General features: G+C 32.9%; 1 protein-coding gene across 1 annotated transcript in view; it reads left to right on the top strand.

The window, feature by feature from the left end:
* Positions 1–2,102: 2,102 nt before the first annotated feature.
* LOC149801054 (complement C3-like) overlaps positions 2,103–15,599 on the top strand; it is a 351,345-nt gene continuing 337,848 nt past the window's right edge. Inside the window, exon 1 of the mRNA XM_089955088.1 lies at positions 2,103–2,261. Coding sequence (XP_089811214.1) covers positions 2,197–2,261 — 65 coding nt within the window. The 5' untranslated portion in view covers positions 2,103–2,196. The remainder of the gene's footprint in view (positions 2,262–15,599) is intronic.

Here is a 15,599-nt window from a genome sequence, read left to right as displayed (position 1 = left end):
ACTATGCCTGCAGACTATTTAGTTTTATTTGCAGGACACATCAAGTATTTACAAAATACCATTGATAATTTACTGTATTAAATGGAATCAAAATATTAATTTTTATAAAACTTAAGTTATGGTCTTTAGACAAGGTGATTCAGTAAGACAATGCGAAGTATGGAATGTAGCAGGGAGTAATATTCTAATATTTATTTGTTCCAATTTCGAATTATGCGACAGAGTTATTTTTTTTTTACCAAGCTGATGCCATTGATCATGTATATCGATATATAGAAGGATTTTACAATATTTGTTAAAGGTACAAAAAATATATCTACTTCTGACGTCGGTGTATACGGTGAACATAGAATAACCCAACTTAAATATTTAATGTTCGTTAACTTAGTTTAAGATAGGTTTAGAATGAAAAATTCTGCAAATATTATTATGATCACTGCATGTAGGCAGGCATACATTTAAAACGAATCAATACTATCAATTGGGTTACATCCCTAAAGGATACTTAAAACATTTGGTGAAATTTGAATGATTCCTGGCTCTGTAAATTGCTCTTAGTTTATTCCCATTTCAAAATAAAGTTACATGCGCTTTTCTATCTGACTAGAATACTAAATAATAAATTCTAACAAAATATCTATATAAACAAATAAAAATTTACTTAAGCCTCTAAGATTATTTCAAATTCCTGTGTAACAATAAACATCGATCAGCTTTGACAAAACTCCGAGTGTCTTCCCTTAATCTGATAATTAAAACTTGGAGATAACAAAGCAATATAATACGCTTGAAAGATGTTGTACGTTCTATGATAAGTATGATGATAAAATGAATATCATCTTCATTTAGTATGTTCTATGATAAGTATGATGATAAAATGAATATAATTTTCATTTAGTACGTTCTGTGATAAGTATGATAATAAAATGAATATCATTTTCATTTAGTATGTTCAATGATAAGTATGATGATAAAATGAATATCATTTTCATTTAGTATGTTCTGTGATAAGTATGATAATAAAATGAATATCATTTTCATTTAGCATGTTCAATGATAAGTATGATGATAAAATGAATATCATTTTCATTTAGTACGTTCTGTGATAAGTATGATAATAAAATGAATATCATTTTCATTTAGTATGTTCAATGATAAGTATGATGATAAAATGAATATCATTTTCATTTAGTATGTTCTGTGTATACCATCTTGCAAGTAAACGTAATTCAGATGTACTTCTGGAACCAACCATCCATTCACAAGCGCATTGAATTGTCAACTTCTACTATTAAGATAATACTATGATCAATAGCTAATTTTGTTTATGAAGCATTTGAAACAAGAAATTATTATTTCTAGAGTAAATTATTGCTAAGACTGTACATTTGTTCCTTTCTAGATATTGACGATTACCGCTTTGAGTTTCTGCTTAAAGCTGTACATAGAGCATTTTATAACCACACAATATTTGTAATATGAACTCTATAAGCATGTAAATGTTTATGATAATAAGTTATTGAATTGAAGTGAGTACTAGGATATGGTTAACACGGGTAAATAAACTGAGTATTAAGAGATGGTTAACATGTTTAACTGCGTACTAGAGGATTATCATGATTAATTGAGTAAAAGAATATGGTTAACATGTTTAACTGAGTACTAGATGATTAACATGATTAATTGAGTATTAGGATATGGTTAACATGTGTAGTTGAACTGATTATTAAGAGTTTAATTGAGTACGTTAAAAAGTTTGGTTGATTGTTGTTTAATGGCACATCAACACAGGAAAAGTAATATCTAGAGAATGTGCTTCACAAACCAGTGAGCTGAATTGGCCTGGGACTGGACGGATTAGAACAAGCATTCATCACTAGTCCAGCATGGTAGATGGTGAGCTGCCGTGTTGAATATATAGCAAATAAAAGTATCATTTGTCTGGAACGAGAAGGGAAGAAGCAGTGAATATATTATGACCATTTGATGATTGAACGTAGAAAACTACAATTGCACTTATCTTTTTGCCAGAGCAATACCGGCTGGAATGTTGTATGCAGCCTCTCCTTGCTAATAAATTTGACCCAGATAAACAATGAAAGGAAAATAAACCCGTATCTCGTAAAAGCTAAATCTGTATAAAAGCTACGGCTGCCAGAGCAGAAACTGTTTGAAGCCCAGAGTCGAGTTATTAAGATGGCAAAGAAGAATTTTGCAGTCAGCGTGGGACTGATCCTGTATTCTGTGCTGACTCTAGCAAAGTAAGTTGATCGTCTATCTTTCTGTCTGTACTTATGTCCCATACACATTTCATATGTATGGACACATTCTTCTCAGATTTGATTTCAACATTGTGAGACAGTTATAAGTTCTTTAATGCGACTTTATAAACTTTTTGATGACATACAACCAGAGAATATCTTCAACCGGGGGGGGGGGGGTATGTAGATTATAAAGCTAATTTTGGCTCTGTATTTTAAGTATTGTGTATTTTCTATATTTAATATATTTTATTTTAAAACAATCTTCAAAGTTTTAACATCTTTGCTTGTTACATTTTATCTTTGCTGAACTTCATGTTTATTTTAGTATTAAAGGATTTATCTTTCTTAAGTGTTACTCTTTGTAATATCACTGCATATTCAAAATCAACTCAATATAGTTAGTACTGTGCTTACTTGTCATTATATATATATATATATATAATGTAGTAAACTGACTACGAACAGTGCAAAACTAGTATCTAGCTAGCCTAAGCGCTTTCGACTCTTTATGGGTCTTTTTTAAGGCAAATACACAACAAACAAAAAAATAGACAAAACAAACAAATAAAACAGACAATCCGTTGTCTTTGTCAAATTTTACATGACTATGACTTGCTGCTGATGCTGAAATATAATTTATATTGACCTGGAAATCGATGAGTCATAGCGTCATCTATTATTTTTTGTAAATTTATGTAAGCACAAATTATATCCCGGATTGGGTGACTAATAAGCAAATTTAGAGAATTATTGAAAAGAGAGCATGCCGGCAGCAGAAAGGTGATTTTATTTGTGAATGTCTGTCTTGTTCTAGTCTTCTTGTTTTAAACCACATGGTTTCAATGTTCTAAGGCGGCGTATCCAGTAGGATTCCTTTCTTTTCCTGGTTTTGGAACTCCATGTTGGGTTGTGAGCAATTGCAATAAGTGTTATATCACTGAAAGTGTGGCCATGGGAGGAGAAGTGTTCTGCTCCTAGGCTTCTGTACAGCTTCTTTGTCATCCAAGAAAAGGAATCTTACTGGATACGCCGCCTTAGAACATTGAAAATATATGACATCTTTGTATACCTGCCTGAACGTCACTTTTTCCGAGTCCTTCGAACTGTCTTCGGATTTTGACATTCTCACATATATGCTGGTATTTAACAAAAATAGGAATGAAGGAAAATGTTTCATGTAGTACAATATTGCATGAATGATATTTGATGAATGTTGCTCATTGTCTCTAAACTGTATGAAGTGTTAATATTATGAAATAATATTCTTAAACTAATTTTAAAATATATTTTGATATATGTGATTCGTAATGTTTGTAAAGTCAATAGCTATATATTAAATTTATTTACGGTGTCAAGTCTTTACTGCATCGTTTAGTTTGATTAATATGTTATATTTATAGAGTAACAGTTCATTTGTTAAGTTTTTAATATATTACGTGACACTGCGTAAAATTATATGGAAAAATGGGGAATGTGGGGGTATTATGTCTGAAGTTTTATTAATTTGAATTCACATAACATGAAATTAAATGATTTAAACCAATGAATGAAATGATGAATTCCGATTCAAAATGACGTGATATTAAATAAAAGGATTTAAAGAAGAAAATGGAATGATGGAATCTGTTTTCAAATGACGTGGCATTATATAAAATGATGCAGTCTAAAATGAAATGATTTAATCCAAAACGTGAAATGCTGAATTTAGATTCCAAATGATTTGTTATTGAATAAAATGGTCTGAAGAACCGAATGGAATAATGCATTCAGATTCCAAACGACCTGGCATTAAATGAAATGTATGGAAAGTGAACGGTCTGACTGGGAAGAACACTACACTGTAAAGTCAAACTGCAAATCGTCTAGCGTAAATCCAAACATACACGGGGTGGGGGGGGGAGGCTGTTATCCATGATGTATGGTATCAGCAAGCCCAAATTTATAATTCTGAGAAGTATGTTAATCATTCGGTTGAGAGTTTTGAAGAACAAACTTGGACAGCCAAGGTGTTTCCGTTCCGATGATATAAACAAGAACTATGTTGTCCAATCAGCATCAAGTGATTTGATCCTCATTAACGAATGTGCGTGTGTTCTTTAACATTTCTCCACCTTGTACTGCGTGAGCTTGAAAGGTTTCCAAAAATATGGGCAGCCGTCGCTGCCAAAATTACATTAATCAAATGATGTAGTATGAAATCAAATGATTTAACCCAGCAAATTAAATGATAAATCCAGATTCCAAATGATGTGGTGTCACATGAAATGATTAACGAACAACACCGAATGATGAATTTAGATTCCAAATGACGTGGTATTAAATGACATGATGTTGTGTGAAATGAAATGATTTAACCAAACAAACGGAATGATGAATTCAGATTTCAAATGATGTTGTGTGATATGAAATGATGTACCATGAAATGAAATGACTGAACACCAAAAATGAAACAATGAATTCAGGTTCCAAATGATCTGGCTTTAATTGAAATGATCTGGTATTAAATAAAATGATTTAAAGAACAAAACGGAATGATGATATCTGCTTCCAAATGACGTGCTATTAAATGAAATGATGTAGTCTAACATGAAATAATTTAAAACAACAAATGAAATCATGAATTTATATTCCAAATGATCTAGAATTAAATAGAATAATAATAATTTAAACAATTGGATTCTGAATCCAAATGACGTTTTAATAAATGAAACACAACAGATGAAATGATGAATTCAGGTTCCAAATAATGTGGTATTAAATAAAATGATTTTAAAAAAAACGGATTGATAGAATCTGCTTCCAAATGACGTAGTATTAAATGAAATTATGTTGTCTAAAATGAAATGATTTAACCCAAAAAATGAAATGATGTATTCAGAGTCCAAATGATCTGGCATAAGTTGAAATGGTCTGAAGAACAGAATGGAATGATCAACTCATATTCCAATGGCGTGGTATTAAATGAAACGTATGGAAAATAAACGGTCTGATTCGAAACAGCATTACCATTTAAGGTCAAAATGTAAATCATCTAGCATAAATCCAAACAAACACCGGGGGGGGGGGCCGCTGTTAGCCAGACTTATAGTCGCAGGCGTATTTACAGCATTCGGCTGAGACGTTTGCAGACGACATTTAGCAGCTAAGGCTAGTGTTTCTTCTCATTTGATATAAACAAGAACTAAGTTTTCCAATCAGCATAAAGTGACTATCCACATTAATGAATGTGTCTGTGTATTTTTTTTTTAACCTGCCTTGTACTGCGCGAGTTTTCAAGGCTTCAGCTCAGCTAGATCAGCTAAGGAGATGAAATCTTCATCTTATTTGATCAATAGTAATTATCATGTTTAATGACCTAACGTAGCATACACACTAAACCAACAATGTTTTGCTCGCCACTTATTGTATGTCTTATGTTACCGGCTATACGTACATAGGCATTATTCGTGCAAGTTCTATATGTAAGATTTCTTCGTTTTTCCTCCATTTAATTTAGTTTGCATTGACATATTACTGTTTGTTTTTCTTTAGTTTTCGTCTGGGAGATAGAATATATTTTTATTTTTAGAAATCAAGATTCGTGACTTATATTGCGTTTGAAACACCCCACTCTCCTTTCCAAACATATTCAAAATGGGGGGGGGGGCTTAGTCATATAGTTTGAAAGAAATTAATACATGAACAATAAACAGATTCCTCCTTTGGAGTGTTTTATGGCGAAGAAGAAGCACGGATCACGCTTGAATAAACCCAAAATTTAGCAAATGATGTATGAAAATAACAAGGAAAGGCGATGGATTCTATCAGAATTTAAAATGAAAATAGCATCAACGATTTGTAAGTGATGCCATGTAGCCTTAGGGTAAAAACGCTCTCGTTCTACCTTCCTCCCCCTCTCTTTCTCTCTTTCTCTCTCTCTCTCTCTCTCTCTCTCTCTGTGTGACAGAACGGTCCAAGCTTGAGCTTTCTGCTGACTGCTGGACCAATGCTAGATTTTACCTGACTTGCTATCCATCGATTTAAGTAGCAACTATTTGGTATTTATTTGTAGCTAGCTCAATTGCATGTCCTCGGACGGGAGTGAAAAAAGTAAGTTTCATCATAATTTTTTTTTAAAAGACAAAACACAATAATGGGATGAGCGAGTTTAAAGAAAGTTTGGATTTAAAAATATTAAAAAAGTGTTTAAAAATTACGACTTCTTGTTTGGCAGCCTGATACATAGAAAGACAAATGTGGGTATCAATATATAAAGGCTAGCAAGATAAAAATAAAAAAGATTTTTTAAAAAAAATTAATTCGGGATGGGCGAGTTTTAAAGAAAGTTTGAACATAAAAATACCAAAACGGTGTACAAAAAATTGGGATGCCGGCGCGAGTTTCGAAATCTCGACCTCTTGTTTTGCAGCTGGGACATTGGTCCAGCAGTCAGCAGAAAGCAGAAAGTACAAGCTTAGACCATTCTATGGCAGAGAGAGAGAGAGAGAGAGAGAGAGAGAGAGCGTTTTTACCCTAAGGGCTATGTGGTATCACTTACAAATCGTTGATGCTGGTTTTTTTTTTTTGTTTTAAATTCTGATAGAATCCATCGCCTTTCCTTGTTTTTTTTTTCATATATCCTTTGCTAAATTTTAATTTATTCAAGCATGATCTGTGCTTCTTATTCGCCACAAAACACTCCAAATAAGGCAACTGTTTATTCTTCTTTTATTAATTTCTTTCCATTTTCAATACGTCTGGAAAGGAGAGTGGGGTGTGCACTAAGAGTGGTGAATAATGTATTCTTAGAAAAATTATATTCGATATCATATAGAAAAAAAAAAGAGAAAAAGCACTAATATATCGCTGCAAACTGGATTCAATGGCTGCAAATGAAGAATTGATAACATATAGACCTTGGACGAATAATGCGTGTGCACGTAGGGCCGGTAATGTAAAATATACCAAAAGTGACGGGCAACACATTTTTGGCTTAGCGTGTAAGGTCATTGGATATGGTAATTAATATTGATCAAATAAGATCCATATTTAATCTCTTTAGTTGATAGATCTCGCTTTGTTGAAGCCTTGGAAACAAGTAGTACAGGGCAGAACTTGAAAAACAAATACACGAACATTCATTACGTGGATAAAGTCACTTTATGCTGATTGGAAAACATAGTTCTTGTTTATATCATACGAAAAGAAACACTTACCCTTGCTTTCCTGTCCAACTGTCGTCTGCAAAAATCTCAGCTGAATGCTGTAAATACGCCTGCCGATGATCAATCTGGCTACCAGCGCCTCATTGTGTTTGTTTGGATTTACGCTAGATGATTTACATTTTGACCTTAAATTGTAATGTTGTTTCGAGTCTGACCATTTACTTTCCATACAGTTCATTAATACCACGCCATTTGGAATATGAGTTGATCATTCCATTCTGTTCTTCAGATCATTTCAACTAATGCAAGATCATTTTAACTCTGAATACATCATTTCATTTTTTGGGTTAAATCATTTCATTTTAGACAACATAATTTCATTTAATACTACGTCATTTGGAAGCAGATTTCATCTATCCGTTTTGTTCTTTAAATCATTTTATTTATTACCACATCATTTGGAATCTGAATTCATCATTTCATTTCAGACTACGTAATTTCATTTAATAATACGTCATTTGGATTCAGATTCCATCAATCCTTTATGTTGTTAAAATCATTTTATTTAATACCAGATCATTTGGAATTTAAATTCATGATTTCAATTGCTGAATTAAATCATTTCATTTTAGACTACATCATTTTATTTAATAGCACGTCATTTGGAAGCAGGTATCATCATTCCGTTTTGTTCTTTAAATCATTTTATTTAACACCAGATCATTTCATTTAACGCCACATCATTTGGAATCTGAATTCATTATTTCATTTTTGGGGTTCTATCATTTCATTTCATGGTACATCATTTCATATCACACAACATCATTTGGAATCAGAATTCATCATTCCGTTTGTTGGGTTAAATCATTTCATTTCACACAACATCATTTCATTTAATACCACGTCATTTAGAATATAAATTCATCATTCGGTGTTGTTCGTTAAATCATTTCATGTGACACCACATTATGTGGAATCTTGATTTATCATTTCATTTGCCTGGTTAAATCATTTGATTTCATACAAAAACCTAGATCAATCAATTAAACAGATTAAAATCTTGATCTTTTTTATCAATAGTAATTGCCATATTTGATGACCTGACCTAGCACAGACAATAAACTAACAAGTTTCTCGACACTTTTTGTATATATCTTACATCACTGGACGTACGTACATGGGCATAACGTCGAGTTCTATATTATACCAGACCCCAAGAATGTGAATAGTTTCTAGCCATGGTAATATGACACCCAGGCTGAGTGGCCCTTTGCTGTCAATACGACTCTGTGATCCTGATGAATTCCAACTGGCTGGTAGTAAATGCTGTATACCTCTTGTTATCAGTCCACTGGTAGTAAATGCTGTATACCTCTTGTTATCAGTCTACTGGTAGTAAATGCTGTATACCTCTTGTTATCAGTCCACTGGTAGTAAATGCTGTATACCTCTTGTTATCAGTCTACTGGTAGTAAATGCTGTATACCTCTTGTTATCAGTCCACTGGTAGTAAATGCTGTATACCTCTTGTTATCAGTCTACTTAGTGATCTAACACTATTGATGCAGGCGTCTGTGACTTAATAATGATTGTTTGTATGCATATAAAGCTACTAAAAAAGGCCTTCTTAATTCGTGTATTTTCCAGACACAAATGATTATTTTAAATGGCTTTATGAACAGTCTTTAAAATTGTTGGTATCCCTACCAGTTTCTAATTTGCTGGTCTCATGGAATGGTGTACCTGTAGTTTTGTAATTTCAAAGGATGTGCATTTTAAAACCAAAAGAATACATGACAATTTTAGAAACTCTGACATAGTAGACACATAAACTAATGAAATACACCCGTTTTCTACGCAGGCGTATTTACAGCATTCAGCTGAGACTTTTGCAGACGACATTTAACAGCTAAGGCTAGTGTTTCTTCTCATTTGATATAAACAAGAACTAAGTTTTCCAATCAGCATAAAGTGACTATCCACATTAATGAATGTCTGTGTATTTTTTTTTAATCTGCCTTGTACTGCGCGAGTTTTCAAGGCTTCATCTCAGCTAGATCTATCAGCTAAGGAGATGAAATCTTCATCTTATTTGATCAATAGCAATTATCATGTTTAATGACCTAACGTAGCATACACACTAAACCAACAATGTTTTGCCCGCCACTTTTTGTATGTCTCATGTTACCGGCCATACGTACATATGCATTATTCGTCCAAGTTCTATATGCAAGATTTCTTCGTTTTTCGTCCATTTAATTTAGTTTGCATTGACATATTACTGTTTTTTTTTTCTTTTAGTTTTCGTTTGGGAGATCGAATAAAATTTTATTAGAAATCATGATTCGTGACTTTTAGTGCATTTGAAACACCCCACTCTCCTTTCCAAATATATTGAAAATGGGGAGGGGGAGGCTTAGTCATATAGTTTGAAAGAAATTAATACGTGAACAATAAACAGATTCCTCCTTTGGAGTGTTTTATGGCGAAGACGAAGCACAGATCACGCTTGAATAAACCCAAAATTTAGCAAATGATGTATGAAAATAACAAGGAAAGGCGATGGATTCTATCAGAATTTAAAATAAAAATAGCATCAACGATTTGTAACTGATACCATGTAGCCCTTAGGGTAAAAACGCCCTCTTTCTCCCTTCCTCCTCATCCCCTCTTTCTCTCTCTCTATCTCTCTCTCTCTGTGACATAGAACGGTCCAAGTTTGAGCTTTCTGCTTTCTGCTGACTGCTGGACTAATGCTAGATTTTACCTGACCTGCTATACATCGATTTAAGTAGCAACTATTTGGTATTTATTTGTAGCTAGCTCAATTGCATGTCCTAGGACGGGAGTGGTAAAAGTAAGTTTCATCATAAAAAATTTTTAAAAGACAAAAAAAAAAAAATAATAATGGGATGAGCGAGTTTAAAGAAAGTTTGAATTTAAAAACAAAAAAAGTGTTTACAAAATTACGACTTCTTGTTTGGCAGCCTGATAAATAGAAAGACAAATGTGGGTATCAATATATAAAGGCTAGCAATTGCTCGTTCTAGGATGGGAGTGATACATTGTCAAGATAAAAATAAAGAAGTTTTTTTTAAAAAAAATTTTAAAAATTTGGGATGGGCGAGTTTTAAAGAAAGTTTAATATGGGTTTATTCAAGCATGATCTGTGCTTCTTCTTCGCCATAAAACACTCCAAATAAGGCAACTGTTTATTGTTCACTTATTAATTTCTTTAAAAATATATGACTAAGTCCCCCCCCCCCATTTTCAATACGTCTGGAAAGGAGAGTGGGGTGTGCACTAAGAGTGGTGAATAATGTATTCTAAGAAAAATTATATTCGATATCATATAGGAAAAAAAAGAGAAAAAGCACTAATATATCGCTGCAAACTGGATTCAATGGCTGCAAAAGAAGAATTGATAACATATAGACCTTGGACGAATAATGCGTGTGCACGTAGGGCCGGTAATGTAAAATATACCAAAAGTGACGGGCAACACATTTTTGGTTTAGCGTGTATGCTACGTAAGGTCATTAAACATGGTAATTAATATTGATCAAATAAGATCCAGATTTAATCTCTTTACTTGGTTGATCTCGCTTTGTTGAGGCCTTTGAAACACACGCAGTACAGGGCAGAACTTGAAAAACAAATACACGCACATTCATTATGTGGATAAAGTCACTTTATGCTGACTGGAAAACATAGTTCTTGTTTATATCATACAAAAAGAAACACTTACCCTTGCTTTCCTGTCCAACTGTCGTCTGCAAAAATCTCAGCTGAATGCTGTAAATATGCCTGCCGATTATCAATCTTTCTAACAGCGCCTCCTTGTGTTTGTTTGGATTTACGCTAGATGATTTACATTCTGACCTTAAATTGTAATGCTGTTTCGAGTCTGGCCATTTACTTTCCATACATTTCATTTAATACCACGCCATTTGGAATATGAGTTGATCATTCCATTCTGTTCTTCAGACTATTTCAACTAATGCAAGATCATTTTAACTCTGAATACATCATTTCATTTTTTGGGTTAAATCATTTCATTTTAGACAACATAATTTCATTTAATACTACGTCATTTGGAAGCAGAATTCATCAGTCCGTTTTGTTCTTTAAATCATTCTATTTATTACCACATCATTTGGAATCTGAATTCATCATTTCATTTGTTGGGTTAAATCATTTCATTTCAGACTACGTAATTTCATTTAATAATACGTCATTTGGATTCAGAATCCATCAACCCCTTTTGTTGTTAAAATCATTTTATTTAATACCAGATCATTTGGAATTTAAATTCATGATTTCATTTGTTGAGTTAAATCATTTCATTTTAGACTACATCATTTTATTTAATAGCACGTCATCTGGAAGCAGGTATCATCATCTGTTTTGTTCTTTAAATCATTTTATTTAATACCAGATCATTTCATTTAACGACATATCATTTGGAATCTGAATTCATTATTTCATTTTTGGGGTTCAGTCATTTCATTTCATGCTACATCATTTCATATCACACAACATCATTTGGAATCTGAATTCATCATTCCGTTTGTTGGGTTAAATCATTTCATTTCACACTACATCATTTCATTTAATACCACGTCGTTTAAAATCTAAATTCCTCATTCGGTGTTGTTCGTTAAATCATGTGGAATCTGGATTTATCATTTCATTTGCTAGGTTAAATCATTTGATTTCATACTACATCGTTTGATTAATGTAATTTGGCGGCGACGGCAGCCCATACAAAAACCTAGATCTATCAATTTGATGACCTGACCTAGCATAGACAATAAACTAACACGTTTCTCGACACTTTTTGTATATATCTTACATCACTGGACGTACGTACATGGGCATAACGTCGAGTTCTATATTATACCAGGCCCCAAGAATGTGAATAGTTTCTAGCCATGGTAATATGACACCCAGGCTGAGTGGCCCTTTGCTGTCAATACAACTCTGTGATCCTGATGAATTCCAACTGGCAGGTAGTAAATGCTGTATACCTCTTGTTATCAGTCCACTGGTAGTAAATGCTGTATACCTCTTGTTATCAGTCCACTGGTAGTAAATGCTGTATACCTCTTGGTATCAGTCCACTGGTAGTAAATGCTGTATACCTCTTGTTATCAGTCTACTGGTAGAAAATGCTGTATACCTCTTGTTACCAGTCTACTGGTAGTAAATGCTGTATACCTCTTGTTATCAGTCTACTGGTAGTAAATGCTGTATACCTCTTGTTATCAGTCTACTGGTAGTAAATGCTGTATACCTCTTGTTATCAGTCTACTGGTAGTAAATGCTGTATACCTCTTGTTATCAGTCTACTTAGTGATCTAACACTATTGATGCAGGCGTCTGTGACTTAATAATGATTGTTTGTATGCATATAAAGCTACTAAAAAAGGCCTTCTTAATTCGTGTATTTTCCAGACACAAATGATTATTTTAAATGGCTTTATGAACAGTCTTTAAAATTGTTGGTATCCCTACCAGTTTCTAATTTGTTGGTCTCAACTGAATGGTGTACCTATATTTTTGTAATTTCAAAGGATGTGCATTTTAAAACCAAAAGAATACATGACAATTTTAGAAACTCTGACATAGTAGACACATAAACTAATGAAATACACCCGTTTTCTATGCCATCATTTTTACAGCTGTTCTAATGGTATACCAAAGATATTTTTTCATCTATTGCAGACTAACTAACAACTGAAAATAATATAAAATATTTTAAAAAACACTTGATATTGGTTTCCTTTTATGATATGTAAATTTAAAGAGTTGTCCAAATTAACATAAATAGTAAATTTCTTATTTAATGAAATCCAAGTCACACTCAAATTAAATTAATTGCATACAGACACATTCTTTTAAAACCTACAAAACAGGGATACATGATTTTTACCATAAAAACAGGGACATATTTATTTTAACAATGTTTTGGCAATAAATATCTGCTTTACAATACCTCTAATATACACGTCTTTTGCGATGTATATGTGGTTCCAAGAAACAATGTATCAGAATTTTTACCATCAGAACGGGGACACACAAATATGTACAAAGTGTCAGACATTATACAATGAAATTGGCAGATTCCTTAAGTATGTAATGTGATTCTAAATAACTATCAAATTTATCCAAACGCTGTAGCAATCTCAACTCTTTTCACATAATTCCCTTTCATTTTCACAAACTAAATTGAAATATCACGTTGATTTTTTTTAAAATGTGTTTTATGCAAATATAAATAGAAATGAATCGTCGGAATTATGTGCATTTGAAACATCCCACACTCCATTACAAACATATTAACAATTGCGGTTGTGGATGGCGGTGCTTAGTCATAGATTTCGAAAGAAATGGATACGTGAATAATAAACAGTTGCCTCCCGTGGAATGTTTTATGACGAAAAATAGCACCGATCATGCTTGTCTGTATCACCCCAGCATCATGTTTCTGTAATTTTGCTAACTATTTTTGTCTTCCTAATTTTTTCTTGTCATGAATTAAACAAATCCGATATGACTATGAACGTTCTATCTTCACATATATATATATAACTGTTGAAGAATGAAATTATTTAACTACCTGTTTCAGTTGAACTAGACATTCATAAAAAATACAAAGTTTTTATTTTGGTATTAGGTTTGATTTATTCGGAGATAAAAGACTACAGTTATGGCTGATAAAAAAGATGCGATATGGACAGAAAGATAAATTGCAAAAATAATAATAAGATTATTATTCTAATTGCTTCAACTTGTTGCACAAATGCTCATGTCAATTTTGATCGTATTTGTGATACAAATGCTTTAATAAACTTCCATGTTAATGTTCACTTCCCAAAATGTCTATTCTAATGATAATAGTCTCTATCAGTGTTACTTCTAATATAATTTAGCCTAATAGTATTATTACCGTTTACTGATCATACACTTTTAAAATAAACTCAAGGACAATATAATGCCTAGTGCACTTTTCCCTTTATGTACTTTTACCAATAAATGACCAACATATGAGAAATATGGCAATATATACACTGTTTTCTTGATTTGTGGAGGCATATGAAACTGACAGGATTAGATTTTTGGAGACAGGCCTGTTATTAGTTGATTTAAACTGGGCCAGTACTGAAAAGATAGACGCTACCATATAAATAATAATAATATATCGTTCTATGTCGATGTGTGTGTGTGTGTGTGTGAGAGAGAGAGAGAGAGAGAGAGAGAGAGAGAGAGAGAGTAACTGTCTTTATCCCAATGGTTAACGTTTTCTTTTCACTTAGAACTCGCTATGCTGGTTTTATGGGTCTTTTATATAAACCCTAATGAAATCTATTAATGACGCCTTTCCTTTGTACTTTCACAATTCATTGTTAAATTTGGGTTTATTCAAGCATATCTGTGTTGGATTTCGTCACTAAACACTCCAAAGATGCAACTGATTATTATCGTAATTATTTCTTTGAAACAGAGAAGAAAAGAAAGAATCCCCACATAAATATGTCGCTAAACACTGTTATTCGGTGGCGACAAAGGAAGTTATATATATATTACTTCGACAAATAATGCACATGTACGTAATCCAGTAATGTAAGGAGAAACAACTTGCTAGTTTAGTGTGGATGCTACGTCAGGTTATCAAACGCGGTAACTATTATTGATGAAATAAGATTTTAAAAAATGGAATCTCCTTAATTGATTGATCTACGTTTCTTGAATCTTTAATTGTAAGCTCGCGTAGTGAAATGCGGAGAAATGTTAAAGAACACACGCACATTCAATTAATGTGGATCAAAAACACTTGATGCTTTTGGAAAGTATAAGTCTTATTTATATTATCGGCACGGAAACACCTTGGCTGTCCAAGTTTCGTCGCAAAAATCTCAACCGAATGTTGAACATGCTTATCTAGATTGTAAATCTAGGCGTGCTGACACCATTAATCGTGGATAACAGCGGCCCCCCCCCCCCATGTTTAGATTTACGCTAGATGATATGGAGTTTGACCTTACAATGTAGTGCCGTTCCCGATCAGACCATTTACTTTCACCACATTTCGTTTTATACCACGTCATTTGGAATCTGAATGCATTATTCCATTCGGTTATTCTGACCATTTTATTTAATACCAAATCATTTTGAAATCTAAATTCAT

This window comes from Sinohyriopsis cumingii, chromosome 4, assembly GCF_028554795.1.
Source record: "Sinohyriopsis cumingii isolate HCF-2022 chromosome 4, ASM2855479v2, whole genome shotgun sequence".
Classification (NCBI taxonomy): Eukaryota; Metazoa; Mollusca; class Bivalvia; order Unionida; family Unionidae; genus Sinohyriopsis; species Sinohyriopsis cumingii.
The sequence above is the reverse complement of the archived record's forward strand: the minus strand, read 5'-3'. Positions and strand labels throughout refer to the sequence as shown.